Source organism: Ochotona princeps, chromosome 11 (assembly GCF_030435755.1).
Source record: "Ochotona princeps isolate mOchPri1 chromosome 11, mOchPri1.hap1, whole genome shotgun sequence".
In the NCBI taxonomy this organism is placed as follows: Eukaryota; Metazoa; Chordata; class Mammalia; order Lagomorpha; family Ochotonidae; genus Ochotona; species Ochotona princeps.
This window is the reverse complement of record NC_080842.1, coordinates 11,839,718-11,862,123: the sequence shown is the minus strand read 5'-3', so window position 1 is coordinate 11,862,123 and position 22,406 is coordinate 11,839,718. Positions and strand designations below refer to the sequence as shown.

At 41.4% G+C, this 22,406-nt stretch overlaps 1 protein-coding gene across 5 annotated transcripts in view; it reads left to right on the top strand.

The window, feature by feature from the left end:
• Positions 1-22,406, top strand: part of NRG1 (neuregulin 1) — a 211,919-nt gene that overhangs the window by 23,706 nt on the left and 165,807 nt on the right. For all 5 annotated transcript variants that reach the window (XM_004592699.3, XM_058669822.1, XM_004592700.2 and 2 more), the window contains exon 2: positions 20,030-20,207. In XM_004592699.3, the coding sequence (XP_004592756.1) occupies positions 20,030-20,207 (178 nt within the window). The remainder of the gene's footprint in view (positions 1-20,029; positions 20,208-22,406) is intronic.

Sequence of the window (22,406 nt, the reverse complement as noted above, 5' to 3'; positions counted from 1 at the left end):
AGTTGCTTATATTTTATAGTGCATCTTTCACTGACTTCTTACTCCAAGTATTTCATCCTGATCTGCTTTCACGGAGATTATTTTCATTTCCCCTTTTCAGTGAAACAACTGTGACACGTTTTGGAAATACTTACGTTAGTGGCACACTCTCCAAATTCCTTCTAATCTGTTTTCCTCCACTTCTCAATTTTTGATTTTAAAGTCACTTATGTCTTTCCTGCTAATTCCCATCACAAAAATTCAGCATGATTTCACTGTCCCTATGGGAGTAAAATGATATCAAATTAATTTTTTAGAGTTTAAAGTCTTTTGATGCTGTTAGATTTTTCTTTTTAAAGCATTTTAATTTATTTGAGATGCTGGGAGGCAGAAAGAGAATGTGTGTGTGTGTGTGTGTGAGAGAGAGAGAGAGAGAGAGAGAGAGAGAGAGAATGTATGTATGTCTGCCAATCTACTTCTCAAATGCTCCCAACAACTAGAGTTGGGCCTGGCTGAAGTAAGATCTTCCATCCAGTGATTCACTTCCCAAGCAGCCAGAGCTGTGCCAATTTGAAGCCAGGAGCCTGGAGCTCCATCCAGGTTTCTCATGCAGGTACAGGTTCCCAAGGCTTTGAGTCACCCTTGACTGCTTTTCCAGGCCACAAGCAGGGAGCTGGATGGGAAGCTGCTGGGATTAGAACCAACACCTGTATGGGATCCCAGCGTGTGCAAGGTGAGGGCTTTAGCCACTAGGCTACCACGCTGGGCCCAAGTGTCCCAAGTCTTAATTGCTACACCAAATGCCCTTCCCAGATTTTGACTCCTGAAGCCAAAACTTCATACTTTCTAGAATTATACTGTATTGTCACAGGTTCTAATGCTGTCGGAGTTCTCGCTTAGCCAAGGCTCCATCCCAATGTGTATATATGTATCTCATTCCATCTTAGCTCCTCTTTACTGTAATAGAAAATCATTGACAGCCATGAGAGGATAATCTGTCGCATTTGAGGAAGAGTTTATAAATCATTGATTTCGTAACAAGTGTGTTCTTGTTATGGCAGATGTAGTTGTCCAGTTGGATGAGCGAGTCCAAGTTTGATCTGTAATTTTGCTCCCTCTGGTCTCTAACCTGCTTCTTCTTGTCTCTGTGATCATCAACGTCAACCAGGGAGTTTCTGATCAATAAATCTTCCCCTTTGTGTTCAAGGTAGGAAACCATCATCAAATAAAAGTCAGCATAGCAAGCAACTGTGTCAAATAAGACAGGCATTCACACATTGGTAACGTGTTTTTTCTCTGACTTTGATGTTGGATTTCCATTGTCATTTTGTTTCTTTATTTTTTAAATATTTATTTATTTTTATTGCAAAATCAGATATACAGAGAGGAGGAAAGAGAGGAAGATCTTCCGTTTGTTGCCAAGTGGCCACAATGGAGCTGAGCCAATCCAAAGCCAGAGCCAAGAGCTTCCTCTGAGTCTCCTACACGGGTGTAAGATCCAAGGGTTTGGGCCATCCTCTACTGCATTCCCAGGCCACAAGCAGGGAGCTGGATGGGAAGCAGGTCTGCTGGGATTAGAACTGGCACCCATATGGGATCTCTTCACGTTCAAGGCAAGGACTTTTACCGCTAGGCTACTGTGCTGGGTCCTCCACTGTCATTTTCTAAGCAGTACCCCCGACCTCCACTTAGGGGGAGGTTTTTTTCCTGCCTGAGCCGGGTAAGGCTGACATTGATATTAAGCATCTCATAGCTCTTTGCTTATGTGGATGGAGATCTCGTTTCTTTAACATTAACAGATAATACTGTGAGTATTATATTCTATAAACTGTTTATTCTTAGAGCTGAAAAATGTGGATCCCTCAGGAATTATTTCCATACTGCTGTCTGTGTGTAGGAAACGAGCCAATTTCAAGTGCTCGGTGAAATTCTGTAGATGTTCTGTGGTAATCTGTTGGTGCTCTGTAGTCACCCTCCCTGAGTTTCTGTGAAGAGCCAGCTCTACGCTTGGGGTGTGAATACAGCCATAGGCAATAAAAACTAATGATGGAGACCATGTTCCAATAAAACTTTATTCATCAAAAGAGATGGTGGGCAGAACTGTGGCCTTCTTTGCTCTATAATCACCCTTGAAGTCTTATCATTCTCTTGGTATCTTGCAATAAAATAGTTACCATTGTCTATACAAGAATTAACTGTAGTTTTATGTATCTGGTGTTTCTCATATTTTCTGGCCAATTTCATCTGTTCACTAGGTATTTGGCTTTTTTTTAACATGTTAAACAATTGATAAACTTACCCAAATGTATGGTTAGGAAAAGTTCCACATTCAGTGGTTGATCAGATACCCTAAATGCTCTTCAGTTCACAGTCTGTGCTCCAAGTGCACCAGCATTTGCACCCAGAGTTACCGAGTGCTGAACCCTGACTCCTCGTGGGAACACCATGCTGCGTGAGGAAACCAATTATGTTCCCACAATGAAACCTCAGGAACAAAGGGAACTCTCTACAAATGGGCCAGTTTGACAATCACAGAGTATAGTTGGTCAGGGATTACTTGCGTCTTCAGAACATGCACTCTTCTAACTCTAGCTTCTGAACCTGTCCTGGGCTTCACAGATGACCTTGATCTCAATGTCCATGACAGTCAGTCATAGCTCTCTGGCCTGGGCATCATGATGGGTGCCAGCCTTCTTAGTGGCTACTGTTCTGGCTCTTGATGGCTACTTTCCCTTTGCCAGGATGCATGTTTTAGCTCAATCTGTGTTCAGTTGCCTTTGTGGTTGGCTTAACTTGTCTTTTCCCTCTTTGCTACTTTTGTGGTTGCTTTCCAGGGGATTGGTTCCTGGCTTGTTGTTTTGGCTCATTGCCTGTTACCATCCTGAAAATGCTGAGCATGGAAATGGGGGACAGGAGTGGGTGATAGTAAACTTTATTATTATCATTTAGTCAAAAAGTAGTTACAGAGAGAGAGAGAGACAGGTTTTCCATTCACTGGTTCACTTTCCAAATGGTCTCAATGGCCAGTGCTGGGCCAGAACAAAGCCAGGATCTAAGGGCTTTTGCGTTGGGCTCACATCTTCCACTGCTTTCCCAGGCACAAGGACAGGGAGCCAGATATTAAGTGGAGCAGCTATGGAATCCCTTTGCCACAGATGGTGGCTTTATGTGCTATGCTACAACACCAGCTCTGGTAGTAAATTTAACTAAGCTTGTTAGTACCCTGAAAGTAAGGTGTATGTAAGTGAGAAATTAGTACTTTTTTTAAAAAAAGACTTATTTTTTTAAATGGCAGCAGCAACTGGAGCTGAGCCCTACCAAAACCAGGAGCCAGGAGTCTCCTACTCTGGGTCTCCCATGTGGATGCAGGATCCCAAGGCTTTGGGCCATCCTCTACTGCTTTCCCAAGCCACAAGCAGGGAGCTGGTTTGGAACTGGATCAGCCAGGACACAAAGTGGTGCTCATATGGGATCCTGGTATTTGCAGGTGGAGGGTTAGCCTGTTGAGTCACCATACCAGCCCCAAGAACACAGTATTTTATCTCTGTTAACAGAATGAATGTTTGTGCCATTTCTGACATAACCAGCGTGATTCGGGTTTGGATTTCAGAGGAGAGCTCTGTGCTGGGTCAAATTCTCCTGGGCGTTAATCCTCTAGTTTGGCTTGGAAGGAGATAAAACGTGAGAACATTTGCAGGTAGGATTCTTGTGACCGAAGGGTAACACCAAAGTAGGACCTGCGCGTCCTCTTGAGAGTTAAAGTAGATCCAAGAATGAGCAGATGTTGTACCTTTGATAGTTTTCGACTATCGTTTGCCAAGGTAGTCATTCACATCAGAAGACTGGTGTATGCTCGTCTTCTAGAAAGCACACATCCAAAGTGATTTGCTTCTTTCTTTACATAGCTTTGAAGACTATAAAGGACCTCTTTAAAGCAAACTTCGTATGAATGCTCCAGAAATAACTGTGTTCTTGATTAATGTAATGTACTTTATTTTTCAAATTCACTTTGAATTTATTTTTTTGATCGTCAGGGAAAATTGCAAGTATTTATGGCATTCAGCTTGAGATTCAAAATAGGTATACCTTGTGGAAAAAACAAGTTAACTCTAATTGACTTGCGCGTTATCACATACTGGTCATTTTTGTGTGTGGTAAGAACACTTAAGTGCTACTCTGCAGTTTTCATGTAACACCATGTGCTTTGAATCAGCTGTTTAAATATTATGAAATTAGTATTTACTCTTACCTGCAGAACAACCTTCCATTCCTAACACATAGACTTGGTGGCATGGATCTAGCTGAGGGATAATTAGAATAATTGATCTTTCAAGTCTTTAACTTTCACTCCCCCCAAAATTCAAAAATTTATTTTCTTTTATTTATTCAAAAGAGTGACAGGAAGAGGGAGACAGAGAGAGGGCATTCACTATACTTGTAAAGTCACCACCATCTCCTGCCAATCATTGTTTAATAGATTTGCTGCATAATTTTGATCTTATTCCACGGTTTTCCCATGTTATCTGAGATATATCAAAGGCATATAAGAACTAATATCTGTAATCTTTGCATCTAGATTGAAACAGAAATGAGTTAGGAGATGTATTAAAAATCAACCCAGAAGTGAATATTATGGGAATTTGTAAAGAATTTTTCTGAAGATCTGTTTGGAATTCTTCTGTTCATTAAATGGTAATTTAATATTACAGATGATGACAGTTTTTTTAAAGGATTTATTTATTTTTATTGCAAAGTCAGATATTCAGAGAGGAGGAGAGACAGAGAGAAAGATCTTCCATCCAATGATTCACTCCCCAAGCGGCCGCAATGGCTGGAGTTGAGCCAATCCGAAGCCAGGAGGCAGGAGCTCTTCTGGGTCTCCCACGTGGGTGCAGGATCCCAAGGCTTTGGACCATCCTTGACTGCTTTCCCAGGCCACAAGCAGGGAGCTGGATGGCAAGTGGGGCTGCCAGGATTAGAACCGGCACCCATATGGGATCCCTGTGTGTTCAAGGCAAGGACTTTAGCCACTAAGCTACTGCACTGGGCCCCAGATGATAATTTTTTTTTTTTAAAGCAAGACATATACTGTTATCTGTATAGTAAAGTCATTAGGAAAATAGCATATTTGGGACAAAGTATTTGGTGCAAGTAAGTTGCTGCTGTTGGTACTCAGCAGGGGACCTGTGGCAGTGGGTTAAGCTGCTGCTTGTGTCACCAACATCCTATTTCAGAGCACTTTTTAGAGTCTCAGCTTCCCATCCACCTCCCTGTTAAAATGCCTCTTGTGTTGTTGCCACCCAAATGGGAAACCCAAATGGAATTCCAGGCTCTGGGCTTCAGCCTGGCTCAGCTATGGCTGTTATAATCATTTGGAGAGTAAACTATCAAATAGAAATCCTCTTTCTGTTTGTCGCTTTTGCCTATTACTGTGCCTTTCTGTTTTTTGTTGCCATGGGGATGCCAGTCACCGAAAATCACTGTGTGAGTTAGGTCAGCAACTCCTTGTGACTTCCTGAAACTTTGTACACAATGGGTAGTTCTTTAATACCCTGCAGCTTCACAGCACTGAGAGATGATCTGAGATGTGTTCCCTTTTGTGAGATGAGGCCTGAGAGAGCGGGTGTTGGTCTGGATCTGGACGACCTGTGGTCAGTCCCTGTGGTCAGTCCCTGGGGTCAGTCCCTGGGGTCAGTCCCTGGGGTGAACTTTACTCCTGATCTGACGTCTCCGGTGTGCAGCTTTCATTCCTTGGGGGCTCTGATCCTTCTGGATAATGGAGCTCTTTCCTTGGCTCTGAATGAAAGAACATGGAGGTGGAGTGATGTCTGTATAGTTACTGCTTCTACCTCAATGCCACATTCTCTTTTTATATACCAAGGCCCTAGATGTTATTTCCTGGGATAATTTCTTGGGCAACTGCTAATATTAGGAAATCTGCACAAATGATTTTTTCTGGGGGGGAGACGATTGCATTTTTAAATTTTTTTGTTTCTCCTATAACAAATGCCTTAAGTTTGGAGGCTTACAGTAAGTCAATTTTAAAATTTATTCGACAGCACAGTGATAGGTAGAGAGAGATTAAAATAGAGAGTGATCTCTTGTTTGCTAGTTTAATCCCCAACTGCCTGCAGCAGTCAGTACTGACCAGGCAGAAGGCACAAGTCAGGATTTCTGTCTGGCAGCCCAGTGCTTCATCTGTCACCTGCTGATCCATTAAATGTGCATTAGCAGGAAGCCTGATTGGAAGCGGAGGCAGGACTTGATGCCAGCAGTCTGATAAGAGGTATAGGCATCCCAGATGGTGGTGTAATCCACCAAGCCACAAGGCCCGTGGTTTTTATAGTTTGTAGTTCTATGTGTTAACTTGTTTTAAAGATTTATTAATTTTTTTATTTGAAAGTCAGAGTTACAGCAAGAGAGGAAGACACACAGGGAAAGTAGCATCGTGTATTCGCCCATTTACTCCCTAGATGGCTAAAACAGCCAGAATCAGGCCAGGCCAAAGCTAGCAATAAAAAGCTTCATCCAGGTCTATAGGGTAGGTCACAGAGACCGAAACAATTGAGCTATCTTCTGCTGCTTTTCTCAGGCCATTAGCAAGGGCCCGGTTCAGAGGTGAAGCAGCTGGGACTGGAATCAGCACCCAAGGTCAGCACCCAAAACGCTGACATTGCAGGCTGAAGCTTAAACATGTTGCACCACAGGGCCCTACACGATGGCTCAGTGGCTAACTCTTCACCTTATAAAGGCCAGGATCATGTATGTGTGCAAGTTTGTGTCCCAGCTCCTTCACTTCCCATCCATCTCCTTGCTTGTGGCCTGGGAAAGCAGTTGAGGATGGCTCAAAGCCTTGGGTCCCAGCACTCATGTGGGAGACCTGAAAGAATTTCCTGGCTTCAGATCATTTCAGCTCCAGCTGTTGTGACCACTTGGTGTATGAACCAGTGGACAGAAGATCTTTCTCTTTTTGTCTTTTCCTGCTCTCTGTAAAATCTGCCTTTCCAATAAACATAGATAAATCTTAAATTTAAAAAGCAAAGCATGTTGCACCACAAAGCTGGTGGGCATTCTAAGTCTTGATGTGATAAAATCGAGTGAGTACAGGGTTTTAGGAGGCTCTAGGAGAGAATTTATTTTCCTGCTGTTTAAACTTCTGGAGGCTGCCTTGGCTCAGGTCATCTCCTGACCTCAAAGCCGGCAACACCACATCTCTGACTCTTTTCCTTTAAATACACTAAGGAAAGATGGTCTTCCTTTAAGCATCCACATGATTACATTGAGCACACTTGGCTAATCCAGCATAAACTCCTCTTCTCAAGTTCTGTAACCTTGGTTTTGTCTGGAAAGCTCTATTTGCTGTGTGTTTCAGGGATGAGGATTGAGAAGTCTTTTCATGATGATATTTTACCTGCCCCCGGAATGAGTAGCCTATCACTGGCTAAGATTTTTATTTCTTTTATTGTTGGTTTATTTTTCATTTGTTTGGAAGGAAGAGGAAAAGAGATAGAGGGAGAGAGGATATGAGAGAGAGAGAGAGAGAGAGAGAGAGAGAGAGAGAGAGAGAGAGAGTTCTCCCCCATCAGCTGGTCACTCCCCAAATGACTGCAGTAGCCAAGGCGGAGCCAGAAGGAAGGATCCAGGTACTCCGCCTTCATTGCCGATGTGGATGCAGTGGCCAAAGAACCTAGCCATGCCTGCTGTCTCCCAGAGCACACAGTGTAGCAAGAAGCTGGTTGGAAAGCAGAGTACCCGGAACTCACCTGCTGCACCAGAACAGCCACCTCTGATTTCAGCAAGTGGGCAGTTAAGTGAAAAACGAAACTTTACATTAATTTGCAAGGCTTTGTAAATTGCTAAAATTGATCAAGGACTTAAGTGACAGGGCAGTGAGAATTGTTACCAACATTTGTGGAGTATTTGAAGTGTGACACACACTAACTGCTATGTACTTTAAATGCAGTATCTTATTTAATCCTTTTAACAGCCCCGTGAGATAGGTTCTCTTACATTTCGCATCTTAAGAATTTAGGACTTAGAGAAGCTTAGTAAGTTTCCTAAGCGAAATAACTAGTATGTGGCACAATAAGAATTAAACTTGATATTTAATCAGTATACTTCCTATTTATATTTAATCCTAAAGTGCTAAAATTGTGACAAAGTGCAATGCAGTGTTAAGAATGTGATTCATACAAACAAATGCTAATTGTTTTCACAAATGCTTTCAGAACAAAATAATTGAGTAGTTAGTGTTCCGTTGATTGGTATTCGTTGGCTGTATGTGGATTTAGTGATCAGTCCTCAAAGTCTCAGTATAAGTAAAAAAGAATAGTCCTATTCCTTAAAGAGAAGACATACAGTTACCTAAACAGTTTTTAATGCTCTTAGATTAAAAAGGTGAAGGATTTATTTTTCAAATCAGATTATTGTCCAATAGCTTCATAGATTTTCCATCTACTCTGCCAAACGTGGAACTTGTTCATCTTACTCATGTCTGTGAGCCCAGTAATGAACAAGAGGTAACCGTTTAAGAAATGGCCGATAGCATTTGCTGAGTGAATGGAAACTGAACGATGTCTAAGAGGTTGATGCCAGTTATCTGTGTATGAATGAACCACAGTGAGGGTGCTGCTTAGATATCAAAAGTTTGTATAGCTCAATACAGAATAATCTAATATAAATTGGCCAAGAACAGACCATGTTCTGTTCAAAACATCAGTGCAAATTGATGTCAAAAATTAATGCAAAAATGAAATTAACAGTTGTGTTTGCTTTGAGGCCAAAATTGAAATCCATTATAGTTTTTTTAATGTTGCATGGTTCCACTAATTCTCTCAGCACCCTTCTTAAAATGACTTAATATATAAGACTAGCAAAGATAGTAGCTCTTATCAAAAGTTACTTAGTGTGTTTTGAGATGAACCTTTCTGCATTTAAACCAGTGGCCCGTTTCATATGGCATATTAGATGCATAGATGAACTTTTTTTATTCATTTATTCATTCTATTCAGCAGACACTGAGCACTGTGCTAGCTAACTAGGAGAAAAGATGCATTAAAACACAAAAGCCTCTGACTTCCAGGAACACTGTCTCTCCTGGGTAAAACAACCACAATATTTTTTAAATGTGTTGTATTAAATGGAATAGCAAAATGGTTTGATAGGAATGCAGAAGAGAGACATTTTCTTTCCAAAAGATGGTGATTGGACTGTCATCTTGAGTTTGGAGGCAGGAATTTTGGATTTATGGAAAGCTTTCAAAGATAGATCCCATCTGTGATTAAATCTAAGAATGTTTTATAAAAAATGTTTTTGTTTGTTTGAAAGGCCAAGTTGACAGGGAGAGAAAGATGCCTTCCATCCACTGGTTTATTCCCTAAATGCCAGCAGTGGCCAGGTCTGGACCAGGTCAAAGCCAGGAGCCCTGAACTCCAGCAACTCCTAGACTCTGATGTGTGCTTGGCAGGGATCTAACTAGTTGGACTGACTTCCATTCTTCTCCCAGGCACATTGGCAGGAAATTAATTGAAAGAAGAGCAACCAAGACTCAAAGCAGAGCTTGAATATAAGATGTTGGTGTCGCAGGTACCAGCTCAACCCACTGTGGAATGATGGCCAAATTTGAGAAATTAACAGTGACACAGTACTACCAGCTAGCCTGCAGGCTGAACTCAAGATTTTACCACCTCAAGTACACCTGTTAGTGCTGAAATGAGACAATGAAGGGAAGTGCTTTGTACACAGGAGGCTAGATGTTTGGTAATGTATAAAATGCCCTGTGAGTGAGTCCAGGGCAGGTTGCTGGTTATGAAAGCTGCCTTTTTGGGAAGCAACTTTAAACAATCTAACCACGAATTCTTTAAAGGAAACTAAGGATGATGCACTCTGTCCATGGATTTAACTAATTCCTCATGCATCTGCCATTAGCAGGCAGAGCGGGGGAAGTTGTAGCTGTTGTTGAAGGTGGTACTTGCTGGTTGCTCCCCTGAATTCCCTTCTTGGTGCTTGGATGCTCTTCCTTTGTCCTGTGCAGTGTGACCTCACTTTGCTGGTGAGGAAGATGAGGCTCACACACAGGCAAACCACCGAGGGGTAGGTGGGAAAACTGGAAGTAGCATCAGGGCCTGCTTGGTTGCAAAACCCCTGCCTTTTCTCCTAAACACTGCTGCCTGAGTTGTTTCCTGCATGGCCTTCCAGAATAAGTACTTTCTGAATTGTATTTCTCATTGTGCGAAACTTCATTTCCTTTTTTATTGTAAAACTTGACTTGCTTCATGCTTCAAGGATTTTCCACAAATTACTGAGTGATTGAACAAGAATGCTTTTGCTCTTTGGAGGATTTCATAACTTTAAAGACTCATGGCTTTTCTTTCTCGGCCTTCTTTTTGTCAGTCCTTAGGATTCTATACTGTTTAGTCTATGACTTTCCACTGGCTGCCTTTTCCTTTGAACATGGGAGTGACCCCTTGATTGTTCCCAGATGCTTGTTTTCTTTCGTTCTGGGGAATGGCCAAAGCTATATGCAATTTTTGGGGTGTTAATTAGGTACACTGTGCCAGATGCATTTATAGATTTGAATATCTTTGGACTTTTTGATCATTATTAAATTAACATTGAATTTTTAAAACCATGCAAAATGCTTTCAGTACCTTTTTGTAGCAGAATTTTCACAACTGCATGGAAATAAATATGGCAGGTGTTTTCCCGCACTCTTATGCACAGGGAGAGGTTCAGAGGAATGTTGAGACTGATTTGTCCCACAGACTCAAGCACCATAACCTGAGTTTCCTGATTTTCCATTTTTAGTTGAGACTATCAAAGACAGAATAGGCAGAAGTGTAGGATATGAATTACTGGGTTTTGCAATTGAAATTCATGGGCTGTAAACTATTAGCAAAGAATCTAATTAACCGTCTTTCTAAATAAAACAAACAAAGTGTATTTCTGGCAACTGCGAGTATTTCTGGGGAGGAAGTGAACACACACCTTGACAGGCTAAGGGAACTGCATTTTAACTTCTTTGAATCATATGGATCTATGTGTTAAGATAATATTCTTGCAAGCTAGAGCCAGAGGATTTTCTCAGAGTGTAGTTTACGTTCACTTTCAAAAGATACTTGAATAAATTTGTTTTTTTATCACAGAATTAGGGAAATCACAAATTCTAGTTCTTATTGTGATTTCTTTCTGTGTGTGGTCTGAAAGCACAGTGCATTGATTCAAATCACACAATTTGACTTGTAAGAACTGTATGGGAGAGTGTAGTAGCCTTATAGTTCATTCTGTTGACTACATAGTTTGATGACTTTAGGTGATCAGTAATGTAACAAGGATTTTCAGACTACCAACAGTGGGTTAAATTTCACTCTGATCATTTTCTACCTCTTGGACAAATTAATTTCAGTGTTAACCCTAAGACTGGAAACTCGCCATTCTTGATCTTTCTTGGGGGCCGAAGACTCAGAAGTTAGGTTGTCTGTGGATCTGCCTGATAACATACATAAAGGGTACACACACTTTCCTGAGCTCAGAAAGTCAAAATGAAAGAAACCAAAGTAAACAGAGTAGGAACCCTACCCATTGTGTCCATTGTCCTGTAGGACACCTGTAAGAACTGAAATTGAGCAATAAGAAGTATATTTACAATAAATCTTGTGCAATTAGAATGTTCACAGAATTGGAAACTTGAGACCTAATGGGTTTGAAGCGATAGGTCTCAGTGAATGAAGAAACCTTGTTTTATCCCAATATGTGTGTTTTCATGTCATTCAGTTTAATAAGTTATCTGTGGACAAAAAGGAAAAGTTAAGAAAGCCACAGTGACAAGGAACACAGACTTGCCTAACTAGCAAAAAAGCAGAGTGGAGAGGTCCAGAAAGGACACATTTATTTCATAATTAGCTCTGCTAAATTTTTTTTTCTTCCTCATAAAGGAGCAAGTTTTAACAGGTTACATGAGCAATATTCTGGGTTATGATGAATGAGTATGCAAAGTTCATTGGGTACTTGGTTAGTTTATACGCCTTATTTAAAAGTTTCCACATCATTGTCATTGTTTAAAGCTACTTGTAATGAAGTGCTAACTCATCTTACCTGAGAATTTATGCAGCTCAGAACCTGTGAATATATTCCTGCTGCAAATAAAATGAGCATTTTAGTGACAGCAGGTAATTAAATGTAGTTCAGTGTGAACAAAGGAAAAATAGTCATGAAGAAGTATTAACAGATCAGAGACATGCTAATGTGAGCACTGAAGCAGTAAACACGTCAGAACAGAAAATAAAACAAATACAAATACATCCAATTTTCAGTAACTGTGTACTTTTCGGCTTCTGTTTGATTGACAGTTTAGAGGTGCATATATCCAGAATATATAACATAAGGGAAAAAACCACCCTGTCTGTGAATGGCAAGAAGTAAATGTATAAACCTATCTCAAATGAAATTAGTATCACATCAGTTAGGTAAAATTTCCACCCTGTGAGCTGGTGGGCTGGAATGGAGCTTGTGGGTCTTCTTTATGCCCTTGAGTGAGAAGCTCCTGGGGCAGCTGTGGTGACATCATTCATTAGGCAGATGTGTTGAACACCTACCTTCCAGGTGCTGGCAGGGGTGCGGTGATTTTTTTCCCAATGGCCACTGTCATGCTGTGTTGCCTTCACACCTTGAAAGAAGCATGTTGATTTGCTAAGATGCTTTGGTAGCTTTGTCCTCACGTGGGGTTTTAACACATTTCAATAAACATCAGAGCGAGATACAATACTGTTCACCCTTGTGGCATTTGGCACTTTACCCAGGACAGCCAGTTACATTCAGATAAAGACGTAAGAGTGTCTTTGTGATCTCAAAATTCTTTAAAACACTTGAAGCCCATAAAAATTATTATTAAAGAATTACCTATAAAGTGTATGGCCTTCCTCTGTGGATTTTTGGGTTTCTTTTTTTCCAGTTTGAACAGCACTGACTCTGCCTTCAACCATGTTTTTAGTTACGAACCCAATAGCAAGTAAGAAGTTTACTATAGTTTTAAAATATATAAGTATTCAGTTTAAAAATGTTTGACACTGGTTTAGGAACTAATCCTGGCCTCAGGAGTTCATTCTTGCAGAGAGAATGTGGGTTTGGCTTCAGTGTCTCACATCGTGGAGCCTGGGTTCGATCCTGGTCCCAGCTCCTGACTCCAGCTCCTTGCTACTACAGACCCTGGAAGGCAGCACTGATTGGATTGCCGCCACCTGTGTGGGAGATCAGCTCAGCTTTGCATTTGAGCCCTTTGCATTGGTTCAGCCATTGTGGGTATTTGAGGAGTGAACAAGGAGTGAACAGGTACATGGGGAGCACGCTCTCCCCCTTTCTGTCTCTTTCTGTCTCTCAAAAAATCATGTTTTCATAGTTAGTAGACTAGTATTTTCTAATGAAATAATTAACGTTTTATTTCGTGTGAGTAAACTCTGGCCGAGTAACATGTGTCAGTTTCAAATGTTTTTTTTTTTTTGCAAACATAGCTATTTTACAATTTCTCACAAAAGGAAATTTGCCTTTTTGAAAATCAGCTCGTTATGGGGAGAAGAGGAAAAAATCATGCAAGCTACACAAGATTAAATATTCATTTGTATTTTTATATGCAGTCTGTGAATCTGTTCTACCTAGTAGTGTAGCAACCAAGAAGAGAAAGACTTGTATTGTTGCTAAGGTTCCTGGGTTTGAACTTGGAACTCCTAAGTGAATGAGGACCTTGTGGGGTTCCTCTCTGTCCTCAGGGCACTCACAGTCTGGGGATGTTGTTGTGCAGCTCTGCTGGTGGTGCACAGATCTGTAGCTCTGTGCTAAGGAGGACTTTGAGTTAATGTCTCCAGGTAGCTGTTCTTTGAGAAGCTGGGGGTTCTGGTATCACAAATGTTACCCCAAAGGACACAGCAGTATCCGTGTCACAGTGAACTTCTGTGGGTGCAGCATTGAGCAGTTTGGGAGCTTTTCTACTTTGGATAGGTTTGGAGCTAGTCAAGGAGACTAGTGAAGAAGAACCTTTGTCTTGATGGAGTGAGAATAATCTCTTCAAGCAAGGGCTCTTAGCAGATGAACCAAAGGGAAGGATAAATGTTGATTTGCCAGACAAGTGATTGGTTTCCTCCCACCAAAGGACATGATGGGATTGCAGCTTAAAAGTCATGGGTGTGAGGTTGAAGCATCTGAGGATTTCAGTACAATATTCTTTACCCAATGTCAACATCTTATTAATTCAAGTTGTATATTCTTATTGAAATATTGGTAAGAATTAGACTGAAAGCCCAAACATGATTCTCTGGGTACGTAGGGTGGAGAAGACATAGCTAGCTCCTAGTGGTAAGATGCCTGCATCTGGCATCAGAGTGCCCTGGGCTTTAGCGCTAGCTTTGGGGTTGATGCCAGTGCTGGCTCTGGGGGGGTAGCATTGAGGGCTCAAGGAGCTGGGTTCCTGCCACCCACCTGCACTGCTTTCCTGGCTCTGGCTTTGGCCCTGTCCCAGTCCTCCTACTGTGGCCATCTGCAGAGTGAACCAGTGGATTAGCGCTCTTTCTGTCTCTTCCTCTCAGACTTCCTCTCCAGTCACCACCACCAAATAATAATAGTTTTTACTAAACCCTGGGCCTTTATTTAAAGGCAAAAAAAAAAAAATCAGATGAGGAAGGTTAGAAAACAGAGAAATCAAAGTTTCCTTTGTTTCCCTTTCTCTGTGGCTTTGCATTACTGTAGGCATTTATTCTCCATCAGCTGAATCATCTGAAATTTAGTTAGAAACATTGTGATGTTTCACCCCTGAATTATTCAGGTGATGTTTCCTGACAACAGGGAGTTTCTTTCTTTTTTTTAAATATTTATTTTATTTTTATTGGAAAGTCAGATATACAGAAAGGAGGAGAGACAAAGAAAACGATCTTCTGTCCAATGAATCACTCCCCAAGTGGCCGCAACAGCTGGAGCTGAGCCAATCTGAAGCCAGGAGCCACGAGCCTCTTCCAGGTCTCCCATGTGGGTACAGGATCCCAAGGCTTTGGGCCATCCTCATCTGTTTTCCAAGGCCACAAGCAGGGAGCTGGATGGGAAGTGGAATAGCCAGGACCTGAACCGGTGGCCATATGGGATCCTGGCGCATGCAAGGCAAGGACCTTAGCCATTAGGCTACTGCACAAGGCCTGAGATTCTTTCTTTTAAAAGATTTATTGATTTAAGTCAGAGTTACAAGGGAAGAAGGAGACAGAGAGAACTTTCATTTTCTGATTTGCTTTCCCAATGGTTGGGACTTGCTGCAGCTAGGAGCCAGCAGTTGCATCTGGAACTCCCACCTGGGTGTGGACTGGGTCATGTTCTTTTCCGAAGTGTAGCAGCCAGGACACATGATCCGGCGTCCATGTAGGACGCCAGTTTTGTAAGCGGTAGCTTTACTTGCTCAGTCACAACCTAGCCCTAAGGAGATTGTTCTGTGTGAGCACAGTGCTGTGACCAGACATAAGACATTTAATTTTCAGTTGATAAGTTTATTCATGTTTTACAAATGATTCAGTAATGTCATGTGTAGCTATTTTTTCATAACAGAATTGTCAATAGCTATATATATATTGCTTTGCTTGTCATATCTGTTAATGATTTTAACTTCCTATAATCCAGATTAGTTTGATAGCTCTTTTCTTTTCCTTTTTTGATCACTCACATAATTGACATTTTTAAAGCCTGGATCATTTTTTTTTTAAATTTTTTTTCTTTTTATTGTATTGTTGTTGACAATCTTTACATAGTTAATTACAGTTAAAGGAAAAAAAAAAGGTTTAGGGGGATAGGAAAGTGGGTAATGCTATTATGTCCATATTGTTTCCATCATGTATCTGAGGTAAAGGGGGATATTGAGGGAGAAGCCCCACCCGGTTTCCCGCCCACCCTAAGTCCCGGATGTGGGGCATGCTCTGAGATATGTGCTCGAGTGGTGTTAATAGTTCTGCAGTTATGAATCGCTGCCAGTTTCGCTCGATGAGGTCGTCCACCAATTGATATGGTCCATCATAAAGTCTCCGTTTGCCCCATAATTTGCTGCCAACATATAGCTGAGATGAATGATTGACCTGTTCTGTCTTCTCTCCTTTCCTGGTTAGAGTTCTGAGTCCAGCAGTTCGATTGGGGAGATCTCCAAAGATACTTTGAGGTATTCCCAGACTAGTTTCTTGTATGTTCTAGCAAGCACAGGGCCCGGCACAGTCCATCACCCCGATCAGCTGGTGGTTGCAATTGCTGGGTTGGTTCCGTTTTCAGTCCCGAGTTGCACTGGAACCAATGGGTGTTGCAGTCCAGTCTGGTTCGGCCCTTACATCACCCAGTGGGAGCTGCAGCCTAGTCGGGGCGACCCACAATAACCCCCACCAAGCCTGCCCCCTACCCTGGTTTGCCAGTATGTGTAGCAGAAGACCAGTCTGTCCCCCATCCCATTTGGCTCTGGTACTTGTCAATGGGTATTAAAGCTTAGTTCTATCTAACCAACTCAACCATCCAGCCCTCCCAGATGTTGTTGAGTGCCTCTCTATCTAGCCATCCCAGCCCCCGTCCTAGTTTTCATGCCCTCCCACGGGAATAGTGACCCAAGAAGGGGGAACCCACTTTTCCCTCCCAGGTCTCTCTGTCCCGGTTTATGCACTCTTTAGGTGGTCCTGAGATTTGACTCGACAGAATTAGTCCCCAGTGCCAGCTTCTGCCAGCTGATGCTGCGGCCCTGATCTAGTCCACATGCAGCGCACAGGTGTTATAGCCTTGCTTGGTCGGGTCTGTCTCTATCCCAGCCAAAACTCTCTACTGGGAGTAGCTGACTGGTGAGGGGACCAGCCCCTTAATCCCCCCGCCAGCTCTGCCCCTTCCTTCCTGGATCTCACGTGTGCTGGATGGGTGCTGCATTCACATCCAGTACAGGCAGCCACGCCCTGGCATTCCATAATGTGTACTGGTTGTGTCGCAACCAAACCCGGCCCATCCCACACTCTGTTCTGGCGATCGGATTTGCCAGTGGTTGACATGAACTGATTCAGCCTGGTCTGCTTTAGATTTTTTTTATTATTATTGGAAAGCCGGATATACAGAGAGGAGGAGAGACAGAGAGGAAGATCTTCCATCCGATGTTTCACTCCCCAAGTGAGCCGCAACGGGCTGGTGCGCGCCAATCCGATGCCGGGAACCAGGAACCTCTTCCGGGTCTCCCACGCGGGTGCAGTGTCCCAGTGCATTGGGTCGTCCTCGACTGCTTTCCCAGGCCACAAGCAGGGAACTGGATGGGAAGTGGAGCTGCCGGGATTAGAACCGGCGCCCATATGGGATCCCGGGGCTTTCAAGGCGAGGACTTTAGCCGCTAGGCCACGCCGCCGGGCCCAAGCCTGGATCATTTTTTAAAAATAGAATATCACTCCATTTGAGTGTGTCTGATTATATCTTCTTATTCGAAATCAAGAGTTATGCTTTAAAATCGTCAAATGGAGAGGAAGACAAGATGAGAGAACAAAAAAATGACAATGAAGAAACAATGACAGAAAAGGGGGGATAAAGAGATACAGACCGATTTATGATAAATGTTTATCAAAAAAAGAAAGTTGAGTAGATTTTGTTGCTAAACGAGTGTGTGGAGTGGTTGGCAAGGGCATGAGATACTGAGAATTCGGGACAGTTGGCTGAGCAGCAAAGGCGCAAACTTTGAGTTTTGGTTATGCCCAAGTTAGAGGTAAAATCCAGAAGAAGAAGAAAGTCAAACTGGTTCTTTTAGCCTACATCTAAAATAATGAGGCAAATTATTTTTTCTTAGTATTTGTAAGCTAGCTTCTCTGATGCCATTTAGCTGCAACCAAATTTTTTTTCTTTAAAAACCCCTTATCAGACTCATACCTTTAAAAACCAATTTAAGGAGTTAATAAAAATATAAATGCACTATCCTAGAGAGATGAAAATTCAGTCTATTTAATAAACCTCCAAAGCAGAGATTCATGTGCTACCTCACAAAGAGACGTTTTTGAGAACTCTTCAGGAAATAAATCTTTTTATCAAGCCGTCAGAAGACAATGAGGTGATCACAGAAGATGGTTAAGAAATCGCAGTTGTTTTTAACATATTGGTTACTCAATACTATAACTATTAGTTACACAACGAAGTTAATTGTTGCTGAGGGTATGTTGGAGCCTTTAATTGATCGGGTTGATAATCTGATGGTTCTGCCCTCGGACCGGACAGGGTCTCCCCAAGAAGCTGAGGAACTAGACTGGACTATAAGATGTTGGACTCTATGTTTAGTTTATGCTTGCAAAGAGGGAATCTCAACTGTACTTGATCAGTGGATATGCAACAAGGTGGAATATTCCACATGGGGGGAGGGCGGGGGAGGGGTGGGGTGATTCCCAGTTCCAACGAAACTGTATCACATAATACAATGTAATCAATGAATAAAAAAATAAATAAAATAAAGTTATAAACAACAACAACAAGAAAACAACAACAACAACAAAAAAGAACTAGACAGAATCATCAGGTATCAAAGGCAAGGAGGAGCTGAAATAAGTTTGCTGACTGGCCAGGGTGTTGACCACATTTAGTGCAGACTTCTTCAGCTCTCTGGATACATAAAGGGAGGATGCATGATTGTAGAAGCCCTGCTACAAAATCTCAGCATTCGAATCATTTCTGCTGTAACTTACTGCAAGCCTCATAGATGTGTTCCTGGCAGATTCTGTTGTTGTTTGTTGTTTTTTGTTTTGATTTGGTGGTAAGGATGGAATTGGAGGAAAATCAAGACCCTGAGTGGGAGAGGTGGTCCCTTTCCTACACATGGCTGAGATACTCTGCTGTCCTTGGAGTCTGGTTCATTTACCCAGGGAGTAATTATGCAGCAGATCCTTGAGGCTCAGTCTTATTTTCCTGGTCTGTTGTTTGGGATTTCCTGTGAATTCCTGAACTGAGGAAGAAATGGATTTTGTAGTTGGCTTTTGCAAGGGAAATCGTTGCTGATCTTTTACGTTCTGTAATATTGACACTCAAGTACAATTGTGTGTGCAGAAGAAAACTCATTCATCATTATTTTTCAAGGGCTTTTTTTTTTTTTTTTAAAAATATACTTATTTGAAAGGCAGAATGACAGAAAAGAGAGGGAGAAACAGAGAGGTCTTCCATCCACTGGTTCACTCCTCAGATCCCACAATAGCTGAGGTTGGACCAGAGTGGAGCCAGGAGCTAGCAACTCCATCCTGGTCTCCCATATGGGCAGCAGGGATCCAATCACTTGGGCTTTCACTTTCTGCTTCCCAGGGTGTTGGTTAGCAGGATGTTGCAACCTGGAGCAGAGTTAAGAGTAACCCAAGCACTTTGAGTTGCTTCCTGCACCTTCCTTTCATCCCTGCCCCCTAAAGCTCATGAAAGGGTAGTGGTCATCTGGAATGGTCATAGCAACTGTAAGTTCGATAAAAGAGCACGGTTGTGAGTTTCTGTCCAGACAAATAGAGCCAATTGTTAAAGCCTCTGGGGCTTTCTTTCTTTTGGGGGCCACCTCTGATGACAAAGGATAGTGAAATGAGCCCTAACTTCCAAGTCAGTCATTTGCTTATCTCTCAAATTGAACTTCTCAATTTTATGAATAGTGTAATGCTTTCTTGTCTATTCAGAGAACTGAGATACATAGCTATTTGAGGCATAAGACTTAAAAATAATGCCTGGTGATAGCACAGACTTTTGATTCTTTAAAATGATCAATGTTTGAAATTTTTAATATAATAAGAGAGAGGGATGTGAAGTAACTACCTAGAATTTGTCTCAGAAATAATTATATAGTCTAGCTTTCCTTCCTCCCCTTTTTTACTTAATATATGTTTTATTTGGGCATTTTATTTTTCTCCAAGTTGAGACCCATTTTGGCTCACTCATTTAATTTTTTTTTTCGTTCTCTCTTGAGTATAACTTTTAGGAATGGTGTCTCAATCAGGCTTACTCCAAATTAGTGTGCTTCTCTTCGAAAGATGGCCTGGTGACCAGAACATGTTTTCCCTTTCTTTTCCTTTTTTAGCCTTACCTCCCCGACTAAAAGAGATGAAAAGCCAGGAATCAGCTGCGGGCTCCAAACTAGTGCTTCGGTGTGAAACCAGTTCAGAATATTCGTCTCTCAGATTCAAGTGGTTCAAGAATGGGAATGAATTAAACCGAAAAAATAAACCACAGAACATCAAGATTCAAAAAAAGCCAGGGTAAGTATAATGCATATGATAGCAGGCTCTGCATCTAGCCCCGGGATGCTATGGATGTGTTTACCATTGCCAAGCATGGCATGCAACATAGGAAAATATTTTCAATCATTTTTAAGGACCAGAAATTGCATCATCATCTAAGAAAGGATTTGGAGTTCCTGATTCTAAGAGGTCTGGAGGAAGAAAGGAAATAGTGGATAGAGAAAGAACTGTAGAAACTGGGGAGAAATGGAAGGGAATAAGGAAGAGCATTATTGGCAGCTGCTACATATAACTGATCTTTCAATAAAAAATATGTTGTTTAGAGTACCACTGTCTCATGCCATCAAAACCCCAACTCAGTTATGAAGCTCACTCAACACCTACACAGATATAAACAGTTGAAATGTAATCAAATGGATTTGGAATGTTCGCCAACAAGCGGTTAAAGCATAGAATTGCATCCAGTAAGAATTTTTAATCGCTAGTTCTGTTAAGCTGCATTACTATTATAGCAAAGTAAAACATTTGGATATCATAAGCAGAAAGAATCTTAGATTTCCCTTCACTCCAGGACATGCCCATAATTGGAAGGGCTTCCTGCAGGAGTTGTGTGTTCTGTACCTAAAATGATGTGCCTTTATTATCTCTACCTTCTCCACTTTCGTTTCCCATTTAACAATTGTTTCATCAAGTATCCAACTACATTTTTAAAGTTCAAAAAAGATGGGTGTGTTGGGTTTCTGCTTGAAAGCAGTCCTTCCATGATGGTGACATGTGCAATAGAAAGCATCAAGGGTGCTGCTTTCCTCACCCATACCTCACAGTGCCAGTAAAAGCCCAGGCATGAGAAGGGAAGCAGCAGCAGAAGGATCTCCTCTTATATTTATTGTATAGGATGTGCACCATTCGTGAACAACTGAGGACAGAGTAATTATAATGAGAACTTAATCTAACCTTATCAAAGCATTTAATTGCTCTGATGACTCTGAGTTTTGTTTTTTCTTATGTTCTTGGTTTAACTACACTGATACTCTTATGTTGTTGAGTGGGTCAGCGAAATGTGTTGATTTGGATGGATAATGATGAGGGAGAGGACAGGTAGGTATTGCTGTCTGCAATAGGTGGTACTTCAAACATAAAAAAAATGCAAAGATGTGTAAAGACAGGATATTTTCAGTTATAATCTTATCTTTGTTAAAAAGATAGCATTCCAGGGCCTGGCGAGGTAAAGTCCTCACTTTGATCACACAAGGATCCAATATGGGTGCTGGTTCTAATCCCAGCAGCCCCATTTCCCATCCAGCTCCCTGCCTGTGGCCTGGAAAAGCAGTCAAGGACAGTCCAAAGCCTTGGGACCCTGCATCCGTGTGGGAGACCCAGAAGAGGCTGCAGGCTCCTGGTTTCAGATTGGTTCAGCTCCAACTGTTGTAGCCACTTAGGGAGTGAATCAGTGGATGGAAGATGTTCCTCTCTATTTCTCCTCCTTTCTGTATATATGCCTTTCCAATAAAAATAAAATAAATCTTTTTTAAAAAAAAGATACCATTCCAATATATGATAGGGCAGCTGAACACTCTTTGGAAAGGAAAGTTATATATAAAGGAAGTTATAAATTAATTGTTACATGGTTTTGATGACATGTGAAATATCATTAGCATTCAAAAAGGCATTATTGTTTTCGCTTTATCTCTGGACAGCTAAGAACACTATCTATGTGTTAATAAGATCCCATTAGATTGGGAAGGCCAATATTCAGAAACTGCTTCTTTTAAAACAATAGCCTTGCTGGAAGGAATTAAATGGGGTAGAATTTATTCATATTATGTGTCAGAAAGTTACTCCTGGGAAAGTTTTTAACATACTTGATCTGGAAAGAAGATGTATTTTGTGTAGAGTGGGCAGTGACTTGGTAAGCTTATGGGTTTTCTGAATTGGGCATTTTGTCACTTATGAAGTTGTACTTTTTTAATAGCATGATCATATTTTTTGTTATTTTGAAGGTAACACGTCCAACAGAGTCTACAGTCAATACAGTATTTTTTTAGTGTATCTTGTCATTATAAGTTTAATGAATACTATTATTATTGAAATATTTTTTAAGATTTATTATTTATTTTTATTGGAAATTCAGATTTTACAGAGAGAAGGAAAGACAGAGAGAAAGATCTTCCATCCACTGTTTCACTCCCAAAGTGGCCACAATAGCCAGAGCTGCGC